The sequence below is a fragment of the Sebastes umbrosus genome, chromosome 13 (assembly GCF_015220745.1).
Source record: "Sebastes umbrosus isolate fSebUmb1 chromosome 13, fSebUmb1.pri, whole genome shotgun sequence".
NCBI lineage: Eukaryota > Metazoa > Chordata > Actinopteri > Perciformes > Sebastidae > Sebastes > Sebastes umbrosus.
This window is the reverse complement of record NC_051281.1, coordinates 22,876,014-22,900,467: the sequence shown is the minus strand read 5'-3', so window position 1 is coordinate 22,900,467 and position 24,454 is coordinate 22,876,014. Positions and strand designations below refer to the sequence as shown.

The 24,454-nt window shown below is 41.5% G+C and overlaps 1 protein-coding gene across 4 annotated transcripts in view; it reads left to right on the top strand.

Annotated features, from left to right (window-relative positions):
- Nucleotides 1–24,454, top strand: part of fgf14 (fibroblast growth factor 14) — a 133,011-nt gene that overhangs the window by 77,043 nt on the left and 31,514 nt on the right. For 2 of the 4 annotated variants that reach the window (XM_037789490.1, XM_037789492.1), the window contains exons 2-3: nt 17,743–17,853; nt 19,579–19,682. In XM_037789490.1, the coding sequence (XP_037645418.1) occupies nt 17,743–17,853; nt 19,579–19,682 (215 nt within the window). Of the gene's footprint in view, nt 1–7,285; nt 8,657–17,563; nt 17,582–17,742; nt 17,854–19,578; nt 19,683–24,454 lie in introns of those variants that run through there. The other 2 variants (XM_037789491.1, XM_037789493.1) reach the window with 2 other exon arrangements.

The window sequence follows — 24,454 nt, the reverse complement described above, 5'->3', positions numbered from 1 at the left end:
ACATCATCCTCATTGCAGTTCTGTTAAACCTCTGCACTATGCTCAGGCCCTTTCCCTGCATTGGAAAATTATGATACATGTACAGACCGACACACTATGCATTTATGCCGGCACACATAATCTGTTTGCTTACCTACATGCATCACTTAGCCCATGACGGGAGAGTTTGGCCAATCACAGGTCATTTCGGAGAGAGAGAGAGAGTTCCAATTGGCTGTTCATTCAACTGAGGCAGCTGTCAATCACTCGCAAACTCTGATCAAACTGTCCAACTAGGCAGCGCTGATCAAATATGAATCAATATTCTGTTACTGTAATAACTATTTCTCACCTCAAATGTTTTCAGAAATGAAGAAAGTTCGCTCCGGCCAGTGGGCAGTGCTTGATATTTCCTCAACATATCTCAACGTGGCTGCCAGGTCACAAACTTTCTCATTTTACAGCTAAATGGTACACTATTAGATGTTTCTGAGAACATCTGACAGTTTGATCGGAGTTTGCGAGTGTTTGACAGCTGCTCAGAGACGGCAAGGCTCCAGCTCAGCTCTGATTGGTTGTTTTCCTCCTGTCTGTGAAATCTTGCAGATGCCATTAGGAGCACCGGAGGGCAAAAAGGCACGTTTTTTTTTTCAGATTACTTGTCTCATGCACTACTGTCAGGATATAGTGATATATATTTTTTTAATCATATTTGCTCCATTTTTTGCCCACTGCTGCTTTAACAGACATATTGTCTTGAAATATGCATCCTTTTGACTTTGTTGTGTTATGTGTTTGCAAGCTTGTGTTGTAGACGCAAGAAAACCGATATCTTTTCCATCCAAAGTGGCATTCACTGACCTGATTTTCCCCCTTATCACATCTTTGAATTCACAAACGAAACTCGGCCTGACCCGACATCACCCTCATTACCATTCTATTAAGCCTCCCAGCACCGAAAATACCCAGGTCCTTCACCTGCATCAGAAATGTATTAATATTAATGTGCTAACCTATACACTCTATGCATTCGCAAGTGGGCACACACATTTTTTTTGCTTACCTACACACACCCATGCACCAACACATTTACTCCCTGTGAAATAAACAATAAAGCACACGTACACACCTATACACACTTGGTGTCAGCCTTCAGCTACAGAGGCAGGCCTTGCCAGAGGGGTTTGGACTAATTGATATTCTCCCAAACTGCCCAGGGCTTCTCCAAGGAACCACGCTCTGCAGTGCTGCTGACGAGGCACATTCCAACACTGCTGCAGACTTAAAATAGGATCAAAGGATGGAGCAGTGTGTGTGAGACAGATAGAAAGAGAGAGAGAGAGAGAGAGAGGATGTGTGTGTGTGACCAGCATATTGATTCCTCAGTGAATTGTGACTGTTCTTTTGCCTCTGCGTCCCTTTCTTCAGATGTGTCTCTTTTGTTCACAGTAGCACCCTCAAATGGCATCATTTTTGCTTCATCCCAAATTGTGCACCAAACTGGTTTGGGCTATTATTCGGTAGTTAACCAATCACTGCTGGTGAAGGGCCGCAGGGCTGTGTTTAATCGCTGGCACTCGTAGGCAATTGTGCTTCCCTCCACTTGCTGTAATCAGGTTTCCTTTAAATGTGGAAAAGTCTGAGCAGATGGCAAAAAAGCTCCCAGCCACATATCATTTTTGTATTTTTTTTTTTTTTTACCAATTGACCTTTCTTTCCAATGTTCTACTTGCCAAGATCACTTAATTAGGGTTGCTCTGTTGGCCTTATCGCCATGGAAACTCACAATTCAATCAAGAGACCCACAACTTCACATCACGTCCTTCCCACAAGCACAGATTTGTTCACTTGCAGGGGCACAGGCCGTGCACTGCGGTTGATTTACCGTGTGTGTAGCTCAGCAACATAAGAGTTAACTAAGTTTTCTTTCCAATCTGAGAGTAAGCTATTTGTGAGTGGAGCTCACAGTCTGAAGCCACTGTGTTTCATTAATGTCTCTGTTGGAGGGCTCCACACCTCAGGCCCACTCTAATCTCGTCCCTGGAGGGAGGGGGCAGCACCCCGTCACACTCGCAACAGAGAGACATATTGTAATGTGGCTGTACATATTCTCTGGTGGCATATTTAGTACACCTAGAGGCGATTATGTGATGTACATTTGAGTGATTTTATGACAAGCTGCATGAGATGATGAACCAGCGATTTAAAGGTCTGTGAGCGGAGACTTAATGTATCAGCTCCCCCAGGGTTGTTTTCTATGCTTTTCAGATATATTATTCATTGGCAGTGCGGCAGGAGCGGTTTTGCCGGCAATAAAGCAACACTTAAGGATTGCTTCTCGGCTGATCACTGCAGTAAGCTCATTCAGTCATTCACCTGCATGTTATGAGAGGAAACAGCCTGAGGAAAACCCTCACAACTGAGGGGCAATAGTCACAAGGAAGGGAACTGAATGCTCCGCCTTCATGTCACATTGCATCTATCTGAAATCATTCAAGGATTCATTATTCACTAAATGAGGATTTCTATGCAGAGGACATACACTTGTTTATTGGACCCCATTAGCTGCTGCAAAACTATTTTGACCATTGAATTTACTAAGTCGTGGGACACTTTGTATGCAGTTTGAATATAAAGTATAAAGCACTAAAGAACAGTTTTTAAAAGCATTATATAGACACTGTATTGGACAGGCACCAGTTAACTGTACATCTCCAACTTCTTCAGCTTCTGTTCCGCCTCCAGACCCCTCAGATCTCGTCCCACTTTTCCAGTCTAAGTCTGAAGGCTGGATGGAGGCTTTTCCAGTGCTGCAGTTTCCCCTTTAATGGTTCTCCATAAGATATCCAGAGCATTAATGTAGCATCAAACAACTATATGCTATGTAAAGATAAAGAGGAGTGATGTCTACCTGAGCAGAGAATGAAGTCGCTCTCCCTCTATGCGTGTTGTAATCAGAGCTTCTCTGTGCTATGTTGAGATAGCCGGACCGGCCGCGCATGCCTGTTAGCGCACGTTAGTGCATGTGAGCATTCCCCATTGGCTGTGCACGCTTTGCACTGCTCTCATACGGCGCTTAAAGCCAACAGCGCCTTCCCAACCGATGACGTCATTGCGGAAGCATAGCACCCCTCCGGCTCACCGTCAGGTTAACACTGTTAGCTCTGTCTGCACTGATGCAGTTGTTTTCACTGCTTTCGCTGCTAAGTAGGTTGTTATCTTATTCTACACTGCCTCACAATATGCCATATACACAACCAGCTCTTCATTCAAGCTACAGATCTTTGCATTGCTCGGCAGCAGCTTGGTTTACTTCCCGTCAGCTGATGTCATTCACAAACACTGCAACAGGAAATAAACTGAGACACATTTGGAATGTTTACGTTACTGTGAAATGGTCTATAGGATTTTTACAAAATATTCAAACCCAAGACTCCATGATTGTGATGTCTCCACCATTCCATCAAATGGAAATATTCCAGATGTATTGTGCATAAATTAAACACATTTTCCCAGAATTCAGCCGGGGCATATTTGGTATCTTTGGAAACTTTTGGATCTCAACTAGAATTTAAAAGAAAACTTGCCAGAATGCGTCAAGGCTTTTGACTAATGACCCCCTGAACTTTCTGTCCCTTGGCCACCTCCAGGGGCCTCACCACTCTCAATTTAAGACCATTTAACAACAGCTCTCCATTTTCATTCCCCCTCACAAGCTCTTGATGTGCTCTCGTCTATCTTAGCTCACTGATTAGCTCAAACTATTAGAGTCATCGGAACAAATGAGACACATACACATGAACACTCACAGTCCATAAGCGGGCTCTCTAAGCTTTTATAGCTTCCGTAGATGGACTCGTGATATTCAGTGATTAAACAGCTAAAACATCGGGAAGAAGAGAAAAACAAGGGAGGAAAGAAAACGACACAAATCCTTGCTAAGCGAAATCATTACTCATCTCAAATTAAATTAACTCTCTTTCTTTGATAAAACAATGTAGGTCTATAGTTGATTCCGGCAAGTTAAGCCCCTTTTATTTTCACTGCATGGGCCTGAGAAGTGCTGAGTCCCGCTCGCTGTTTTTCCTATCAGGATGGGTGATAAAAGAACATGGCCCCGAGGCAAAGTAATAGCAATAATCAAATGGGTTGTTTATCCCGGTTCCATTGGGTGACATTTGCTTTGCCTCGGCAGCAGGACATCTAACTAACAGTAATGCAATTTCCTCAGAGGAGATTGGATTAAAATGTTTTGACCTGATGAGGCTGTGGCTTCACAAGTCTGCGTCACATTCTTGCTTTGCTGAATGTTTGGGTCTCCATGTTTTCCATACGGGCCAACTATGCGTATGTTTGTATAAAAAAAGCTGAAACAGGGCGGCTGGTTAGCTCAGTCGGTAGAGCGAGCGCCTATGTATCGCCAAGGCTCTGTCCCTTGCAGCGGTGGACCCGGGTTCGAATCCGGCCTGTGGTCCTTTCCGCATGTCAATTCTCTCTCTCCCCCTTTCAACACTGTCCTATCAATAAAAAATGCTTAAAAAATGCCCCCAAAAAAATAACATTTAAAAAAAAAAAAAAAAAAAAAAAAAAAAAAAAAAGCTGAAACGCACATGTTTTCTTTGCAGCAGGCTAATTTCTTGCAAATTAGATCCTAAGGCAACATTTAGTCCTCTTTCATTTGTGGTTAGTCTCGGACGAAATGTCCAAATGTGTTAACCCAACTGCCTTTCTCTGTGACCCAACTTAAAGAATGAATGAAGTGTTTAACGCGTTTGTGAACAAATTAACGTGAACAGCTCGGGGCAGACTGTCACTCTAACCACGTTAGGTCCTATAGGTGGGGCAGTATAAATGGGGCATTAGAAGTCACAGGAAAAGGTCTTTGGAATGGGACCGCCATGGACTCTCATGCATTCACATGTAGGAGGAAAAAAAATGTAGGTATGTGCGCCCACGTTTTGCTTCATGCATGAATATTTCACAAGGTTTTGATGTTGCTTTTTGACACCCCGCATTGTATTCTGTTTGATATGAGAGCAATCTCTGGGTTTGAACTGAATATTTAGCTCCTCCAGGGTAAGACTTTTTGCATGTGCATGTCTGCGCTATGTATAGAGAGCTTGTCTAATTGTCCATGCATTCATGCTGTGTGACTGAAAAAGGTAAAAGCCACAGGGCAAAGCCTCGCCTCGCCTCTCCTCTCTAGTATTATTCCAAACCTGGATCCGGCCCAATGTGTTTATTTTTTATTCTTTACCACATTTGTAGAATTAATGGGGATACTTGTATTACTCAAGCACAGTCTGTTGCCTCTGTTGTAAGCAGAGAATATGAGATATTAATACTGCATACAGTTTCAACACTGTTTTCTTTGGTCCTAATTCATTTTGCAGCACATTGTGTCTCTTTTTCAATTTGTCTCATGTTTTTTAAGCTCATTATTTAACAAATTCTTATTCCAAACTGCAATTGAAAAAGAAAAACTTGTAGCTGGTCAAGTTACACTGGGAAGACTCTAATATTATCATCCTTATCGAGTACATACAATTAACTATTTGCAAAAAGCAATGAACGAACACAGTCTTATATTATGCTGCTGCTTCATTTTCCTGCTAAACCTGCAGAATAATATTCCAACATCCTTTGAGCTGTGATGTTACATTCAAGCAATGCAAGTCTCTATGATTTATAACCGAAGGAGATAGATTATGTGAGTGAAATAGAAACCCTCTCCGGCTCAGAAGCAGTGCTGTGACAGTGCTGCTGCTGCTGCTCTGCAGGCGGTTGTGGGTGAGGGACCATTGTTGAGCTGACAGTGTCCGCTGCTGGTTGGAGCGTTAACTGCAGTGTCTCCTGCTGCAGCACCAGGCAGGAGCAGACACGGGACATAAACTCATGTGCGCATCCGCAGCCAGAGCTCGAGTGAGCAGAGTGGGGTGAGGGGGAAGGAAGGAAGGCACCTGACCACCGTGTCACATACCTGAGCATGATTTGAAATAAGCAGGATCTTAAATAATGTGAATTTGATAAGGCATCTATAACATAATATTTATTTTAATTCTACAGGCAGTAAATGCAGGGGCATCATTTCTTCTGTTTTTAAATGACATCTACTCTCCTACCCCCTTTTTTTGTTTTGCTGTGATGGGAATGAATGAACAATAGTGACCCTATATATTCTATAGTTGTATGTCTGCCAGCTCAACACATCCTATATATTCTTAAACAGCTGGATGGATATCAACAGGTGCGTCTGGCGTGCGCTGGAGAATGAACTGCACGTGAAGCATGCAATACACAACGCTCCTCCAGTCCTCCTATGAGCCCAAATGTTTAATTACAGCCACAAACGGCAGATGGCTCTCTTGAGTTTTAATTTCTGTGCCTGTGATTGAGACTTTAGATGATATTAACCCTCCCCTCCCCAAAAAAAAAACAAGAAAAGGAAATGTTTTGTCTTTTATTGTGTGGAACCCACGCGTCCAATTCCTCATCTAAAATAGAGGAAATAAGGTGGAGTGGAGCGTGAAGTGGATCCCCAGTTGCTTGTGGTCGTTGAAGTAAAAAGATTCTCATAACCGACCGAATGAAACGTTTCCCTCCGTCATTGTGCGGTGCTGAAATGAGCGTCGCTGTCCATGGTGCTGAAATGAGCGTCGCTGTCCATGGTGCTGAAATTGGCGTCGCTGTCCATGGTGCTGAAAGCGCATAGAGTCTAATGGAGCGCGCTGCCTTGAAGGGCTCACAATTAAAACAATATAGGAATGGGTTTCTTTATCACCAGTATGAGGTAGAAGAACATGTTACAAGTTATTATCTACTTTTTTTTTTTTAATTTAAACTATGCAGATTTCACTGAAATTGTGAGGTGAAATACAATTTTATTTGTCTACATTTTTATTTGAATGTCTTTTATGTTTGCTTTTAATGTTTGCTTTTACTGCCAAGAGCTGCTAAACAGTTTTTCGTTGTTTTCAATGACAATGACAATAAAGTCTCTATTCTAGATTCTATTTTTTTTTACAAATACCACTCTGTCTTTATTGTCATTTCTGTAGAGAATTCCAGTTATTTAGCTAAAAAAAGTGGTGCCTCGTTTAAAAGTAAATGTGCTGTATAGAGCTCAAAAACTGAACAATAAAAAAAATCTCACCATCCAACGTCAGCATCAGGACCCGGCTGCTCATTCCCCCTTCAAGCAGGGGCTTGGTGGTCGAGAGGGAGAGAGAGGGAGGGAGGTAGTGGGGGGAGGGCATCCTCTCCACTCAGGCGGGTACTAACGAGCTGTTAGGACTTGTTGATGGGTAGGATTTGTTGATCGGGGGGTATATAGACTGAAGCGGCTTCCTATCGGGTTTTTTTTCTTCCTTTGAGCGTGGGAAAATAAATCGCGCTGTATATATCAAGTGGCGTTACTTTCCCTTATTCCCTTTTACGCACCGATCGCCATACATACATGCATCTCGCCACGCCGTGGGCTTCTATAGGAAAACCCAGTAGTGCTGGGTCTGCTGCTGATCTCCGAAGGGGGGTTTAAGTTTATATATTTGTATGCAGCTTGTCACACAATGCAGACGTCATCTCTACAGGATTTAGATCAGCTTTGGTGATGTTTTTTTTTTTTCCCTTCTCCCTGGCTCCTGTTGTGTTGAGTATGGAATACAGTGAAGAAAATATGTTTTGGCAGATCGGCAGGTATAGTTGGAATACAAGTTTGCATTCATTTTTTTAGCAGCCTGCAGCATCAGTGTATATAACACTACTTGCGTATTTCGTTCCATCTCCAAAACGACGTCGCGGATCGCTCCTCGCAAAAAAAAAAAAAAACTTGGAGTTCGTTTCGCCCGGTGCTGCTGCAGACTTCACTCGAGTGGTGGTCTTCTCTTCGTTGGAGGCGAGCCTGCATTCGCTCCATTTGCTGGATCGCACATGCATATACCCCAAAACAGCGACTTGTGATAGAGCAACTTCGTCTGGAAGAAGGAGGAGAAAAAAACGGAAGGCGAACGGAGGAAAATAGTGGGTGAATGTGCTGCTGCTGCTGCAAGGACGCTGCATGCAGCCGGTATTTGGACATTAAAAGGAGGCGATGCTATACTGAACATGTCACAGACTATATGAACAAAACCACCCTGCAGGTATGAATGATCCTGTGAAATCTCCGTGAGTTTTTGCATAGCTCTCCATCAAGACTATTGATGCATGTATGGAAATTACGCATGAACTGATCTCATTTTTTTCCCCCATCATCATGTCCAAGATTTTTTTGATGATGACAGCTTTTTATTAAATATTACCATGTAGTATTTGGACAAAAAAAAAAAGAGATCTGCTAACAAAAAAAATATATATTTCACATTTCACATCGGACGGAGCACTCAGCCGCCACCATGGGACTGTGACCCGGGTCTGCGAGCTCTTGAGAGGCGGCTGTTTGTGTATAGTCTGTGCCTCCGTGTGTGCAGACTTGTGACATTTTGAGCCATGGCTGCTGCTATCGCAAGTGGGCTGATCAGGCAGAAGAGGCAGGCACGGGAGCAGCATTTGGACCGGCCGGCACCAAACCGACGGAGGAAGAGCCCCAATAAGAACAAGGGGCTCTGCAATGGGAACCTGGTCGACATCTTCTCCAAAGTGCGCATCTTCGGCCTCAGGAAGCGGAGACTACGGAGACAAGGTCTGGGAAACTTTTAAGTGTGCAAAGAAAAGGTGCCTTCTGCGCCTTTGTTGGTGCATTCAGTGTAAACATGACCACTGGTTGATTTAGCGCTAATCAGGCCTTTAACAAATCATAGTTTACACTGCCTCCTATATCCTCCTGGGAACCGAGTAAAAAAAAGAATCTTCCAATTACTTTTTTTATGAGATTTCCTTCCTATTTAGGGTTAAAAGAAAATCTTACAATTTAGGCTTTTTGAACTTTATTTTTTTTATTTTACAGCATGTCCACTGTAGTGGACCACAGGACCATTTCAGTGTGAAAAGACTAAAAAAAATGAACAGATTATGGCCGTAGAGTGATATTAAACCAAGAATACATTCAACTTGATTAAAAAAAAAAACACATGCCATATCAATGGAAAGCCTAGGATGTCCTCTTTACAATACACCAGGGGTTGATAGAGTAGGTCAAAAGAGTAAAAGGATATGCATGTGGACAAATTGTCCACTACAGAGGACACATGTCGATGGGCTGGGTCTCAGGAGGATATGGTTAAAGTACACAAGGTGATAATGAAATGAATGACACTCATTTATTACTGATTACATCAACTTGCCTAATTGCATCTCCGTGCGTAAAAAGTTCAATTTCAGTAGGAGAAAGCGTTGTGTTTTGTATGTTGGGCCAGTTGGTTGAACACAAAACACCATACCTCTGATTTACATCCCAGGTAGCTGCCAGGCTCCTGACGAGTTGTACCAAATGGTTTAGACAGGTTTACTGAGCTGTCACCTCGGCGATCCTGAGTTATAAAGCAACGAACTGCTTAGCACATAAGCAAAAAAGGTCAAAAACCTCCCGAGGAATTGAGGTTTCAAACATAATCTTTTCTCGCATCATTTTTATGACTTCGTGGGCCAATGGCCTCTTATTATTGCTCCGGCTGATATTCTTATGAAAATGTCATGAACATTTTTTTGCTCTAATGTGGCGACCTGGGTTTGTTTTTAAGAGCACTGTCAACTATTATTTCACTGCTGAAATCAGCTGCCAACTGCAAGGATAATTTCTTTTTTTACAAAAATTGGGATAATTCATTTAGGAAGAAGAAATGACTCCAATTATTTCTCCCTGTTATAGTGAATGATGGAGGGCGACTGTGTGTGCTCCTGTTGGAATCATCAGGTATCAAACCTGTTGCACCAGACTTACTATAACACCATTTTTTGCACAATTTAAAGGCAAACTTGCATTACAAACCACCTAGAAGCCGTGCTTAGTCTTTCATCTTGTTGCACAAAGAGAGCCATTTTGATAGCTGAGCCTCTCTCTCTGTGTTGATATTGGAATTGAACAATACTCTGATGTCCCCTTCACTAGCCCTTAGTGATTACACAGATTAAAATGGCTTTGATATAACCTCCAGACTGCTGCGTCTGCCCACTGTGTGCATGTGTTAGGATCTGTGTGTGCGGCTGTCTCACTGTTTGTGTGTCTGTCCTTCTCCGTCACATTGGAATTGGCTTGTGGCATATCTTATTTTTTGTTATTTGAGCCCCCACAGCAGAGATGTGGACAGACGATGCTGTCATTTGGTCTGGGGAATTAGTGTCTGGCCAAGGGAATAGAAAAAAACCCACACAAGGTTCTGTAAGATGTGAACAATTGGGATCTGGCCCGAATAAATCTGTGAGTCAGATGTGTGGATGCCAAGTCAAACTGCACTGGTAACCCTGAAATGACTTGACAGCTTCACACCTGCAACGGCCATTTCACATAGAGCAATTTAGGGGGCCTCCATGAGCTTTCTCGGGATAGTGATGATAATCCACAGGAACAGTGCCATGCAGCACAAAGTGTTGGTGAACCGTGTCGTCGTGAGGCTTCAAAAACCCAGCTGCCTGCGAGATGAGAAGCAGTAAAGTGAAAAGAAAATGGAAGGGGGAAGCCCTTTCCTTTTTAAAAATGAGTATTTTGTCCTCATGTTTGAAGCTCTAATCAGAACACAGGGTTTTTCTCTTGCTTTAATTCACTGTTATTTGTGATAAGAGTGCCTAATGGGAATATACTCCATTAATTTTACCCTCACATGAGAATTAGGAAAATCTTTACCAAGTGATATCAGGCTTTGCTGTCAATGGGGCTGCTTTGAACATACTGCACATTTCTTCTCTCCCTTCTTCGCCGTATTATCACAGCAGCACACAGCTTAATGGCTCATTCTGGTGTGCTTGATTTAATATCAGCCCCCACCAGAAGGGACTTTTTGTTTTTGTGAGCGAATAAAAGTACCCCCCCCCAGATCATATGTGGCGTGATAACACAGACACAGTTGTCTTCATTTCCCAGGTGAGAGAGAGACACTGGGCTTCCCTCTGACAGCTGGAGCCTGCAGAGAACAGAGCAGCTCTCTAACCATCAACACCGTGATTATATATTGAAGTCAGGCATTCAGATTCCCGCTGAGATCTGTCAGGATGAGGGAGTGGAGGTGTCTGAAATGTACTCCAACACCAGTATTCCCTTTTGGCTTTGAGTATTGATCCTGCGAGACACTAGATTAACTATAGTTATGGGCCGTATTGATTGGGCACCGACGTACATTGTGTTTTTTTGAGCCAGAGCGTTTTGTTTGAAATTCAAAGAAAATGTATCACAAATAAATAGTAATTATCCTCATCTCCTAAATGCTGTTATTATGACATGCTTCTTCATGAAAACAGAGACCTAGATAAACAACCCAAAATGTAAAAAAAAAATCATTAGAATGCACAGATGTGGTTTCCTGTCTTCGTCCAGCACTTGAGGGAATATGCTGGGGACGTCATATCAGCTTTAATTTTAAGTCATCCATGCATTTTGATAGCAGATGCAGAGCCAGTGATCACACAGATTTTTTTTTTAAGGGATTAGATGTGAGTTGTAAATCCTATTACACTCAAACCCAGTAAGTGAGCTGTGGGCACATCCAGCTGGGGCTCGCCCATAATCCCACTGCTCTGGCTCTTATTATCCCACTAGATTAGACCCATAGATCATCAGATCATGTTACATAGATCAGACCATTAGATTAGTTTACATGATCTGGAAGCCCCATTGGAGATGAATGCCTTCCCGTGGCTGTTTATTCAGGAGTGTGTTGACAGCATACAGCATTGCGTCATCAGTCAACTCTCGGAGCTGTCCGTATCAGATGAGTTATCGTCGAGATGTTAGAGATGTTGTTGATAAGAGCGGGATGAGAAAAGGCGTGGCAGCTTCCCCTTTCGCTTGATCTACTTCTTCTGTAACAACAGAAGCAACATGGATGGGGTTTCTCCTTCGCAGGCTGGAAAAGCCCTTCTCCTCCTATTCCAGAAACATCCAAAGTGGGTCAGGCAGGGCCGGGCTGACAGCAGTCTACAACTGCTGCTGCAGCTGCGCCCATGTGTGTGTGTGTGTGTCCTTATACTCTGGCTGTTTGCTTTGCCGAATTTGTGTCTTTGCACACACACACACACAGACAGAGGAATGACACAACAGAAAATAAAACAGGAAGGTTGCTGTAGGGAGGCCACTTTTGAAAAGAAGAAAGAAGAAATCACAACCTTTCTGTGACAGTTTGATTTATATGCAGGGAGGACTTCTGCTGCAGAACGACCCGATTCAAGATCTTACGGTTCTGATACTTTTCTAAGGAAACCCCCTGCTGCTGCCAAACCACCACTCTTGTTTCCCTAGAAACAAAGAAATGGCATCTAGATACATACAGTACGTCTGTTGTAAAAAGCTAATATACCAGGGCAACTGGGAGAGTTCAACTGCAGTAGAGGCTGGATACTCCATAGGTGATAAGCAGCACTGTTGTGTCACCATTTGTTATGTTAGAGAGAGAGAGAGAGAGAGAGAGAGAGAGAGATAGAGAGAGCAGTTAGTCAGACAGACGAAGAGAAAGAAACAGAGAGAATAGAGACAATGAGTAACAGAAGAAAGAAGGCAAATGAGTCGAGGACCCTCTCGACTGAGGGAATCCCGCAGAGACATGTTCAAAGCAGTCCTTTTTTAAAAGTGCATACACATTATTAAGCTTGCCTGACCCAACTGAAAACGCTGTGTCATTCTTAAAGAAACAGTGTGTAACATTTCAGGGGATCTATTAGCAGAAATGGAATATAATATTCATAACTATGTCTTCATTAGTGTATAATCACTTGAAACTGAGAATCGTTAGCGTAGAATGAGCCCTTCATATCTACATAGGGAGCGGGTCCTCTTCACGAAGTCTGCCATATTTCTACAGTAGCCCAGGACGGACAAACCAAATACTAGGGCTTCAAAGCTAATTATTAGTTATTAGTCAGATGCTACTGTCCTGGGCACTGAAACGGGGGAGATGGAGACAGACAGACAGACAGACAGACAGACAGAAGAACATGTCGGCCTGCTCCGCTGCGCCGCTAAGCTTTGAATACTTTTTCTCACCGAAGCTTTAAAGCCCAAAAAGTTGTATTCGGGACAGCCCTACCAAACACCGGCTCTAGAGAGAGCCTTTCACGTTTATGTTACCTGAAGGCCACCGTAGTTCTCTGACATACTTTTGAAACTACGCTAATGTGAGCCGCAGAGTGTAAAGCCGTGGTACCGCCAGCCGCCGTCTGACTTCCGTTGCTCCTAACGTATAGTGTTATTATGGTGATGATGTCCTCTGAGCAAGGTGAACGGCGTTACCACGGTTTTCCACACGGCGGCTCACGTTACCGCAGTCTTGGAAAGGGAGGAATGAGCGGAGGGGTTCTCAGTTGGTTGCGATCTGCAACCACACCACTAGATGTCACCACATCCTGTACACTGTCCTTTTAAAACACTTTCCTTCAAATCTTTTTCATTTCTATCCTCTCGTTCTCATATTCCCTTTGTCATAGTTTTATAAGGCAATTCTCTTTTTCATTGCGATTTTATAGACTGGCTCACTTGCTCAATATTTTATAAACAATGCACAATAAATAAGAGCGAGTCTCTGTGGTGCACATAATGGGGGATGCTCAATGAATCTCGGTTTGCAAGGAAATTAATCAGCTCAAATCCATCGGAAACATTTTATCAATCGGCCCATGAGTAAGTTCGACCTTCAACATGAGTTGCATGTCTGTACGAATTACAAAATCCATTATGTCGTTTTCTAATGTATTCACTATAGCATGCATGAATGTCTGATGTGAAACTGTCAGTCATAAATAATGCGCCGGGTATCCGAGGACATGATTCAATTCAGGACACATTTATTCAGACCCCCCTCTGAAAAGGATTATACGTCAATAACTATATATTACTGAAACTTATTCTCCTTATGACTTTTTATTAATGTAGTTTTATTCCATTTGATAAATTAGCTTAAATGTTACAGATTGCAGCTCACTCTTGCTGCAGAGACACTGAAGCTCAAAACCGGAGGGGGAATCCGTGTGCATGTGTGTGTGTGTTAGACATCCTGGCTGGCTCGCCCCAGAGAACGCAGCCAACATCACATGATTTATAGCATGATGTTGGAGCCAAGTTCACCTCCACACACACACAATAACACAAACAGGGAATGTTCACACAGCCAGCAACCAGTTATGCAGTTTTAATTATTACAGATCACCCCCCACGGATCTGTCCTCCTCAGAATCAATCTCACCGCCGCACATTGTTTAAAAGGCTGCTGATCATAGCCATTAATTGATCGCAGGTTGGCCAACTTTGTGTGTCCGCACTAGAGTATTTGCTCAAGGGAATTGTGTAGTCATTAAAAATCCATGTTGAAATAGTGTGCGTAAAGTTTGTGTTTGTGTGCGTGGGTGTGTTTTCCTGCTCACCCATCTAAACCCCGTCACTAAATTGTAGGGAACATGTGTGTGGTCTTGAGGTTATGTAGTGTATGGTTATCTGATTGTGTGGTAATAATTAATCAATAGATTTAGCCCTTTCATTTGTTATGATATCCCACTGTCCTTTGCAGTGGCTGAGAGAGAGAAACATAATGAAAAGAGAGAGGTTGAGAGTGATATAATAAAGGCAGTAGTGCATTTGAATTTTTTGTTTTTGTCCAACTCTGATCTCAGTCATCTCTTTGATGCAACACGGTTTAAGTGTCTGACATACGAAGTGCAGAACATTTAGTAGATTAATCAATTAGTCGACTGAAAGAAAATTAAAGGACCCGTGTGTAACATTCTGGGGGATCTATTAGCGTTAATAGAATATAATATTCATAACTATTCATATTATTTTCATTAGTGTATAATCACCTGAAATTAAAAATCATTGTGTTTTTCTTAGAATGAGCCCTTCATATCTACATAGGGAGCGGGTCCTCTTCATAGAGTCCGCCATTTTGCTCCGCCATGTTTCTACAGTAGCCCAGAACGGACAGACCAAACACTGGCTCTAGAGAGAGCCTCTCACGTTTTTACGTTACCTGAAGGCCAACGTAGTTCTCCGACACGTTTATGGAACTGCGGTAACGTGAGCCGCAGAGTGCTAAACCGTGGTACCGCCAGCTGCTGTCTGACTTCCGTTGCTCATAAAGTAGTGTTACTTTGGTAAGAATGGCCTCTGAGCGAGGCAAACTGTGTACCACGATTTGAACAAAGCAAGACATTTGAAGGTGTCGCATTGGGCTCAGGAAATTTCTGGGTTTTTCAGAAATTTTATGGACTTAACTGCGGAAGCCCATTTCTGCCATAAATGAAAAGTTAGACCTGATTAAAAAAATATGAATATGGTAAGTCAAAGTTATGAGATATAAAGTTACTATTTTGACTAAGTCAACATTTTAAGATTATAACATAAAAGGTGGAGAATTTGACGTACTATGTCTAAATTTAGGCTTTTTATTTGATAATTTTGCCTTAGTGACTTACTTTTCATCTTCTGTATTGTTTTTTACTCGAGGAAATTGTCCTTTTCTAAATTAATAAATTTTTTAGAAACAATAAATAATTACTAGGGCTGTCAATCGATTAAAATATTGAATCGCTAAATCGAATGATTGTCCATAGTCGTGATAAATCTCACATTTTTTATCCGTTCAAAATGTACCTTAAAGGGAGATTTTATACTCTTATCAACATGGGAGTTGGCAAATATGCTGCTTTATGCAAATGTATGTATATATTTATTATTGGAAATCAATTAACAACACAAAACAATGACAAATATTGTACAGAAACCCTCACAGGTACTCCATTTAGCATAAAAAATGCTCAAATCATAACATGCCAAACTCAAGCCCAACAGGCAACAACAGCTGTCAGTGTGCTGACTCGACTATGATTATATGATGTCTGTAAAGGGGAGACTCGTGGGTACCCATAGAAACTATTTTCATTCGCATATCTTGAGGTCAGACGTCGATGAACCCCTTTGAAAATGGCCATTCCAGTTTTTCCTCACCAAAATTTAGCGTACGTTTGGAGCATAATTTAACCTCCTTCGCGACAAGCTGTTATGACATGGTTGGTACCGATGGATTCCTTAGGTTTTTCTAAATTCATGTGATGCCAGTATTCTCACTCTAGCTTTAAAACTGAGCCCATTACAATAAATAAAATCGCAAGTCACGTTAATGCGTTAAAGAAATTAGTGGCATTAAAATGACAGCCCTAGTAATTACAGGTTAATTGTAATGAAAATTTCCGCAACCCTATAGCATAAAATTGCAGGTGGGTAACCGAGTCAGGACAATACAGGATTGCCAGTTGTGTCCTGTTCACAAATGAAAGAATCCGAGGACACAATACCTACTACAGTATACGTCCATCAGGTATTAAACACAGCAAACAGAGGAAGGATGATGGCCTCACAGTGACATCGTTCTGACTGCACCCACTGAGCATTATTGTGAACCAGAGAGATACCGTCACCATCCTGTCAACCTGCTCAATGCGTAGCCGCAGAGTCAGATCCTGCTTTATAGCCACCTTTTTTATTGTTCTGGTGAGGCAACAGAGCAGTGCTGTTGAATGCCATTATAGCGCTATTTCTCGGATACACCGGCAGAGAGGCATTTTCTCCTCCTTTTCAGGCAGCATGGAAAGGTTTCCGAGCTACAGAACATAATGCCCTCACCCAGGAGAAGAGACCGTTTCAGAAGAGACCGCCTTGAGCTGTACACCGACTAGAAAAAAAAGCCTTTCTCTGCCCTCAGCAAGACCTCTTGAGTTCTCCTCTGTGGCTATGCGCTCGCTCTCTCTCTTTTTTTACTCTCATTTTCTCTCTCTGTCTCTATCTCTCAGCCACCCACACACACACACACACACACTCACAGTTGCTTGCAAGGAGCACGGTTTAGGCTCAGGTGAAGTTGATTGTTCACCTCCCCAGGGCTTTCTTAGAATGAAATCTGGTGTGATGGCTGTCTCTACAATAAGAGTAATGTCGATGGTATATGACCCCAGTGGTTGTCCATGCACACACACACACATGCGACGTACACACACAAGCCCAGATGAAGAAATATTGTCGCACGGCTTGTCCTAATGAGCAGCCACACGCAGGTTTATTAAAATGTTTTCCGTTCCTTTACATTTTACTTTTTCACTTTTCTCCCTGTTATTAAAAAACCCACAAAATAACAACTAAATTGCAACATGACTGGTTGAGCTGCAGTGTCGCTGGGCAATGTAACCGCAGCAGTGATTTATTTTACATCAGATATTGAGCTAATTCCCCTGTTGGGTCGGCTGGAAGGGACAGAGCACAGCCACATTCACATCCTACGCACTGAGGACCCAGAGAGGGTGCTGTTGGGTTCATTATGGGAGTCAGGCGACCACAGATTAATTCTGCTGCCTATAATTGGATGGCCTATCTCCGAGCAGGGCAGGGCTTATGTGCCCAGAAAGTTGGCTGTGGGATTTGCCTGTGAACATACACAGGAGTCACCAAGTACTGTGAAATAGTTCTGCACAGTGTTTCATAGTGTGTTGCTGTTGAAAACCCGCAGAAAGCAACATAATACAATATCTTACTATAGTAATTTCTCGAAGCTTGTCTGGTTTTGCTGCAGCATTCCTTGTAACAGGCGTTTTTCTTCATTTTGCTGATTGCTAATGTTTCCTCCTGTTCTTTCTCTCCTGCAGATCCCCAGCTCAAGGGTATAGTGACCAGGTTATATTGCAGGCAGGGATACTACTTGCAAATGAACCCCGATGGCTCTCTTGATGGGACCAAGGATGACAGCAGTAATTCCTGTGAGTACCTTGACAGTGTCTGTTGGGCTTCTTTAGATCAAACATTTGATAGGTGTCAAAAAACTTTTGAAGAATTGCTTAACAGAGGACACTGTGAAAAGTCAAGTTACTGGCACTTGAAGGGGACATGTCATGAAAAACTCAATTTTTGAGTGCTTGTGCACATACATTTGGGTATCTGGATTGCCTACCCTCCTTTATTATCCCTGCAGGAAATGAACCACCTCTTTATTCTAATTTTTTTTATTGGCATAAAAAGTATAGTACAACAGTACAACCATAAAGGGACTGGCATTTTACATATTTTGCAACAATGATATCCTAGACTCATATTTCTATTCCTCTTTGAAGTGACTGAGATAATTTGGTACTTATAATATTTTGCAACATAAACATGGAGTTACATGGACACTAACTAATCACAAAGAGGGAAAAACATATAAATAAATGAAATAAAAATAATAAATAATACATAATAAATAAAAATAATAAATAATAATATATATAGAGAGAGATATAAATTAATATTAATAATAAATAATATATATTATTTATTATTATTATTATTATTATTAATTTTTATTTCATTTATTGTATACTTAACTGTATAAAAATAATAATAAAATCATAATAATACAGACACCGAAACAAGTATGAAAAAGAGTTAGTGGTTGCTGACACCATGTTGGACAATTGGAATCTGTAGACAGGCACAAGGATATTATACGGGTCAGGCAGCAGAATTGAACCACTTCTTTTACTTTCAGGCCAAAATCAAACCCTCATTTTTCAGCCTTTGGAGCCAAAATGTCTTCTTTAATGGCAGCTATAGTATCACACAGATTTAACCTCCTCTCTGAGAGGGAAAGTGGACCAGGAAACAGTAGGCTTAACAGGGAGAAAAGGGTATTATTAGCTTGTTCTGGCACTGCTCCTCTAGCGCTCCAGGCTAGGTGGTTAATTTGATTCCAGTGCTTGGTGCTAACGTTAGCCTGACACTCTACATTGTGTCACTTAACTCCTGTCAGCATGAGGAGATGTGGCACATGTCGCATCTGATAGGCTGAAGGGACTTATTGAAATAGAGGGAAAAAACATATAGTGTGCACAAGAGATATGTCATATCATTAAAACTAAAAGATCAAATCAAGTGTTGGCACTGACTGAGCCACATTTCATTTTGAAATTGGCCAAAAGCCACCAATGGTCACGCAGTCGTTCTCTCAGCCTTCCCGCCAGCATCCAAACCTGCCAATACCAATTACTTGCAGGGTCAGCAAAAGGTCATTTATGTACCTTTTAAGTCTCCCATATACACACACTTAATGCCACAGCCAGACCAGTCCTGTTTTTTTCTCACTAATACAAACAAGCTAGCCATTACCTACCAGGCCCAAGGAGTCTGCTACAACAACAAAAGGCCTATTAGATCTGGCACGCACCAATAGTGGCCCCAATTACAGCTACTTCTCAGGTAGCTCTGGGTGGCCATGGCGACTATGCTAGGCTAGTCACGTTCACCAGCCATGCTGCAATTCATCTTCAGAGATTACCTAAACGCAACAGCTATAGCAATTGTATTATCTGTGCCTTGTGGAGCATTAATGACAGGCAGCTTGCATTTGGATGATGAATTACACGATAATTTTCCAGTGTATTTAATGTTGCTTAATGCTTCTAGGTTTGTCTATGGTAATAATGTTTTTATGCATGTGTGTTTTTCAGCTTTGTTCAACCTTATTCCTGTGGGCCTCCGAGTTGTCGCCATTCAGTCCGTGAAGACAGGGTTATACATCGCCATGAACGGGGAGGGCCATGTGTACACATCAGTAAGCTATTCTATTCTATTCTATTCTGTTGTCAATGTCTTGAAAACGTACATAATTATGTCTAGACATAAGGGCGAACAAAAACCCACATTACACACAAGCACAATACATTATGCTAAATATGTCTCCTGACTTAAGGTGTGTTTGTATCTGTACAATGTGTGTTTTACATATGGCTGTCAATCGATTAAATTATTTAATTGCGATTAATGGCATGATTGTCTATAGTTAATTGCAAATTAATCACACATTTTTTTATCCGTTCAAAATGTTCCTTAAAGGGAGATTTGTCAAGTATTTAATACTCTTATCAGTATTGAAGTGGGCAAATATGCTTGCTTTATGCAAATGTATGTAAATATTTATAATTGGAAATCAATTAACAACACAAAATAATGACAAATATTGTCCAGAAACCCTCACAGGTACTGCATTTAGCATAAAAAATATGCTCAAATCATAACATGGCAAACTGCAGCCCAACAGGCAACAACAGCTGTCAGTGTGTCAGTGTGCTGACTTGACTATGACTTGCCCCAAAACTGTATGTGATTATCATAAAGTGGGCATGTCTGTAAAGGGGAGACTCGTGGATACCGATACAACCAATTTTCATTCACATATCTTAAGGTCAGAGGTCAAGGGACCCCTTTTGAAAATGACCATGACAGTTTTTCCAAGCCAAAATTGGATTCCAACCAATGGCTTCCTTAGGTTTTCCAGTTTCAAATGATACCAGTGTCTTCACTCTAGCTTTAAAATTGAGCCCTTACAATCTAAAAATCCAAGCAAATTGCGTTAATGCATTAAAGAAATTAGTAGCGCGTTAACGCGTCATTATCGAGTTAACTTTGACAGCCCTAGTTTTACATAGAAAAAAATAGAGTTTTAAATATAGATGTGTGTGTATATGGGTAAATTCATAAATTTTTCACAGCAATCAAGACACTTATTTCCAATATGGGTCCCTGAACATGCCTCAGATATTCACCATATTTGCAACAGTATAATTGCATTTCACTGAAGGTTAGGGATCCCATTAAGCAGAAATCCATGCATACACATTTATATTCATCAGATTAAAAGCCCCTAGAGTTTTTATTCTATATAAAAAAAAAACATCTACATCAGGTGACATAATTCAGAAGGAACACATATTTCATACTATTGCAAAGTATGTTACACAAATAACATTGCAAAGTATCGTTTGGTCTGTTAGTCTATAGGAATGACTTTGATGTATTCTATAGGCAGAGAAATGCTGTGACAAATATGTTTAGCATTATGTGAACAATATCTTAAAGTAACTGAAATGCAGAGCTGTTTTTGACCAGAGTGACAGAAGGACATCTGAGGGACAGAAATGCTTTTTCACATTGTGGTCGCCCGCTGTTATTGACTACCTCTGTTCAAAATAAACTAGGCTTCTGCGGGCTAGACAGCCAAGGGGGTGATAAGACCTTGCCCAGCACAGATACTGTAGTGTTTCTAGTCTCACTCCTCCACTCTATCCTCTCATTCAAATCAATCAGCGGGAAGAACATTGGGAGCGCCGCTCCTCTCCCAGACAGGAGTATCCATCAGAATCACTGTCTCTTCTTCCCTCTGCTGTCCTCATGTTCCTAATCCTCAGAGCGCAGAGCAGGGATTGCCATCTTATTCTTCATTCATTACCTTGGAGGTTTAGAGGGGCTACTTCTCTTACTGTACAATGCACCGGTTATTCCAGTGGAATTCTCTTAATACTTAATCACTGCTTGACTTAAGCCAGGAAATGAAATTCATTTGAGGAGGATTGACCTAGAATCCTATGGATGTTGTTAAGGAATAGCGCAGTAGGGGCTTATGAATTAATATATTCTATGGGTGGGTGCACTATACTGCATAACACACAAGAAGGTATAATTTGCACAATATGTTCATCACACACAATCTTTTTCCTTGCAGACACACACTCCCAACACGTTTGATTGTAGCAGCGTACCTGGAAACCTAACTCTTATAAATGTATACACTTTAAGCAAGACTTTTTATTATTATATACCCTACTGCACTGGACAATAACAAATAATAAAAAGACAACATTTAGACAAACATTATAATCTGCAAAATGGCAAATAAAGCATAAGGATACATTTGAGAAAGGGTTTTAAAAAACGTAATAAATTCTGATTCTGTAATATGCATTTTAATTAATGCCTTGTACATACAGTACAAAGTTACAGCTGTCATAAGTCAAAGTCATAAATCTACCTGTATAAAATTATGTTACTGTATATTACAACAATAGTATAGTGGGCAGACAAAATACAGTAATCAAATGATCACTTCACAATAAAGGACCTTAAAGGGCCAGTATGTAGTATTTAGGGGGATCTATTGTCAGAAATGGAATATAACATGTTTTCTTCAGTGTATAATCACCTGAAAATAAGAATCGCTGTGTTTTCGTTACCTTAGAATGAGACGTTCATATCTACATACAGAGCGGGCGAACTTTGGGTCTGAAAAGTGAAGCCAATGCTGAAGTGCCTTAAACTTGCATTCTTTCTAATAGCCAGCAGAAGACAACTTCTCTGGTTTCAAAAAGAAGTCTGATTGTATAGAAGTCTATGAGAAAATGAGCCTACTTCTCACTTGATTTATTACCTCAGTAAACATTGTAAACATTTAGTAAATGATGGTCCCATTTAGAGTCAAATAGACCATAAAGCAGGGTATGCTTTAGGGCGTGGCTACCTTGTGGTTGACATGTCGTTACCACGCCGTTGTCCGGTCTTGGAGTGTCCACGTTTTTTTCTTACAACTTTAACCCTTTCACAGTGTGTTTTCAGTTCATGAAAGTTAATTTGTAACATTTGGTAGACTAAAAATGTCTTAATCAGCGTTCGGTTGCACTTAGCTCCACCCTCTTGTGTCACTTCTGGTTGGGAAAAAAAAAAACATGATGGCGACAGCCAAAATGCCAAACTCGAGGCTTCAAAACCGTAGTCCATAAACCAGTGGGTGAAGTCACGGTGACTATGTCCACTTTTTATATACAGTCTATGCAAGCAGGTCCTTTTCACGGAGTCCGCCATGTTTCTACAGTAGCCCAGAATGGACAAACTAAACAGCGGCTCTAGAGATGGCCAATCATGTTACCGCGTCGGCCACCGTAGTTCTCCTACATGCCTGGCACACAGGAGAAGTTCAGTTGGTTGCAATCTCCAACCTCACCACTAGATGCCGCTGCCAGATCCTTCACACAGTGGCTCCTTAAGCCTAAAGTAACTGACTCATCAATAAAAAGCTAGCACAAGAGCTAGGTTAAATAAAATGCATATTAGCAATACAAACCCCATTACATACTGTCAAGCTTTCATATCTCTGTTGGCTGGATTTAAATTGTTATTGCTGTTTCACTTCGTCCACACAGATTGTCTGTGTTTGGCATATGCTCTTGTGATTTTCCATGCTACTCCACTTGTCACATTCAATAATTGTGAGGTGTTTTTGATACCTGGAGGTTGATGGGTTAGCGTCTCTGTAGTAAGTTGACAATTGTTGCTGTGAAAACTCACAAATAAGTGTTGATTGCCAGCTTTATAGCTGATAAATGCTGCTGCTAAATGGCATTCAAACTAACCTAAAGCCCCCTTTGTGAAGCAGTATTTGTAACTGTGATAACGTTACTTCAGAGACTCTTATCATGGAGTGTTTTTTTAAGTATTTTATCTGCTTGACATGTTTAGTCCAAGCAGAAGTGCTGTGAAGTGTGTCTCGTTGAGCCCGATTGGGGCGATGTGTTCCTTCAGCACAGTTTGCGTCGCTCCTCTCTTCACACAGCTCACTTGCTCCATTTGCAGCTTATTTCTGTGCTAATGGAAGTTCTGATCAGACCTCAACTGTCTAGCCGCCCCTTCAGAGGTCTCTTTTTGCTCCTTAGTGTGTGAATTACTCCGGTAATGGCAGCCTTGTAAGATGTTCTTCATCCTACTCCATCTCTTCCTCCCCCTTCCTTCTTTCTGCCTCTGCTATGCTCCTCTCTAAGCAAGGTACAACCATTCCTCCCATTATCACTCTGTTCCTTCGCAAGCGAGAGTCTGACAGTTGACCTTTTCTACCCATTACGGCTATTTGATTATGGTGCACTCACATTTTCAGAAGCTACTTTGAAGGTTATATTAATGCAGAAGAACATGTTGCTTTGGAGTTGATGGGGTACACAGTATATAGGGGAAATCTGCAAAAAAACAACCTGTTTATTGGAAAAAAGTATTCTTTCTCAATATGGCCTCATTTCTCTGAAGCCAGGTCATTTTTATTAACTAGAATTCACTCGGTCAGTTGTTTTTCTTTTGCAATAATACAAGGCTTTTACTGTGATGACGTGCTTTGATAATAAGTGACACTGATTCTTTTTTTGACCGATGAGCTGAATCAAAAGGAGAGCACCACTCTTAGAAAATAGATGGGAAGCCCATTCAAGGCCTCTGGTAGTGCATCATATTCTTTTGTGCGAGGCACCCAAGGCGCCGCGTGCGGCTCGAATGACAGAGATAGCATCAAAGTGACTGCACAGCCTGGCACAAAGGACACACCGTGGAATAAAGGGGAGTTCAATCATCTCAGCCCTTTTTTAATCTGCTCCTTTTGTATCCGAGCCAATAAACTCCCGGCTAATTTCTCCTCCAGGCTGCTCCCTGGATCAGGCATTTCTTCTGAAATGTAATAAGGGGAGAGGAATTCTCCCAGCTTGTTGTAGAAGGTAGCAGACACACGACTTGTGC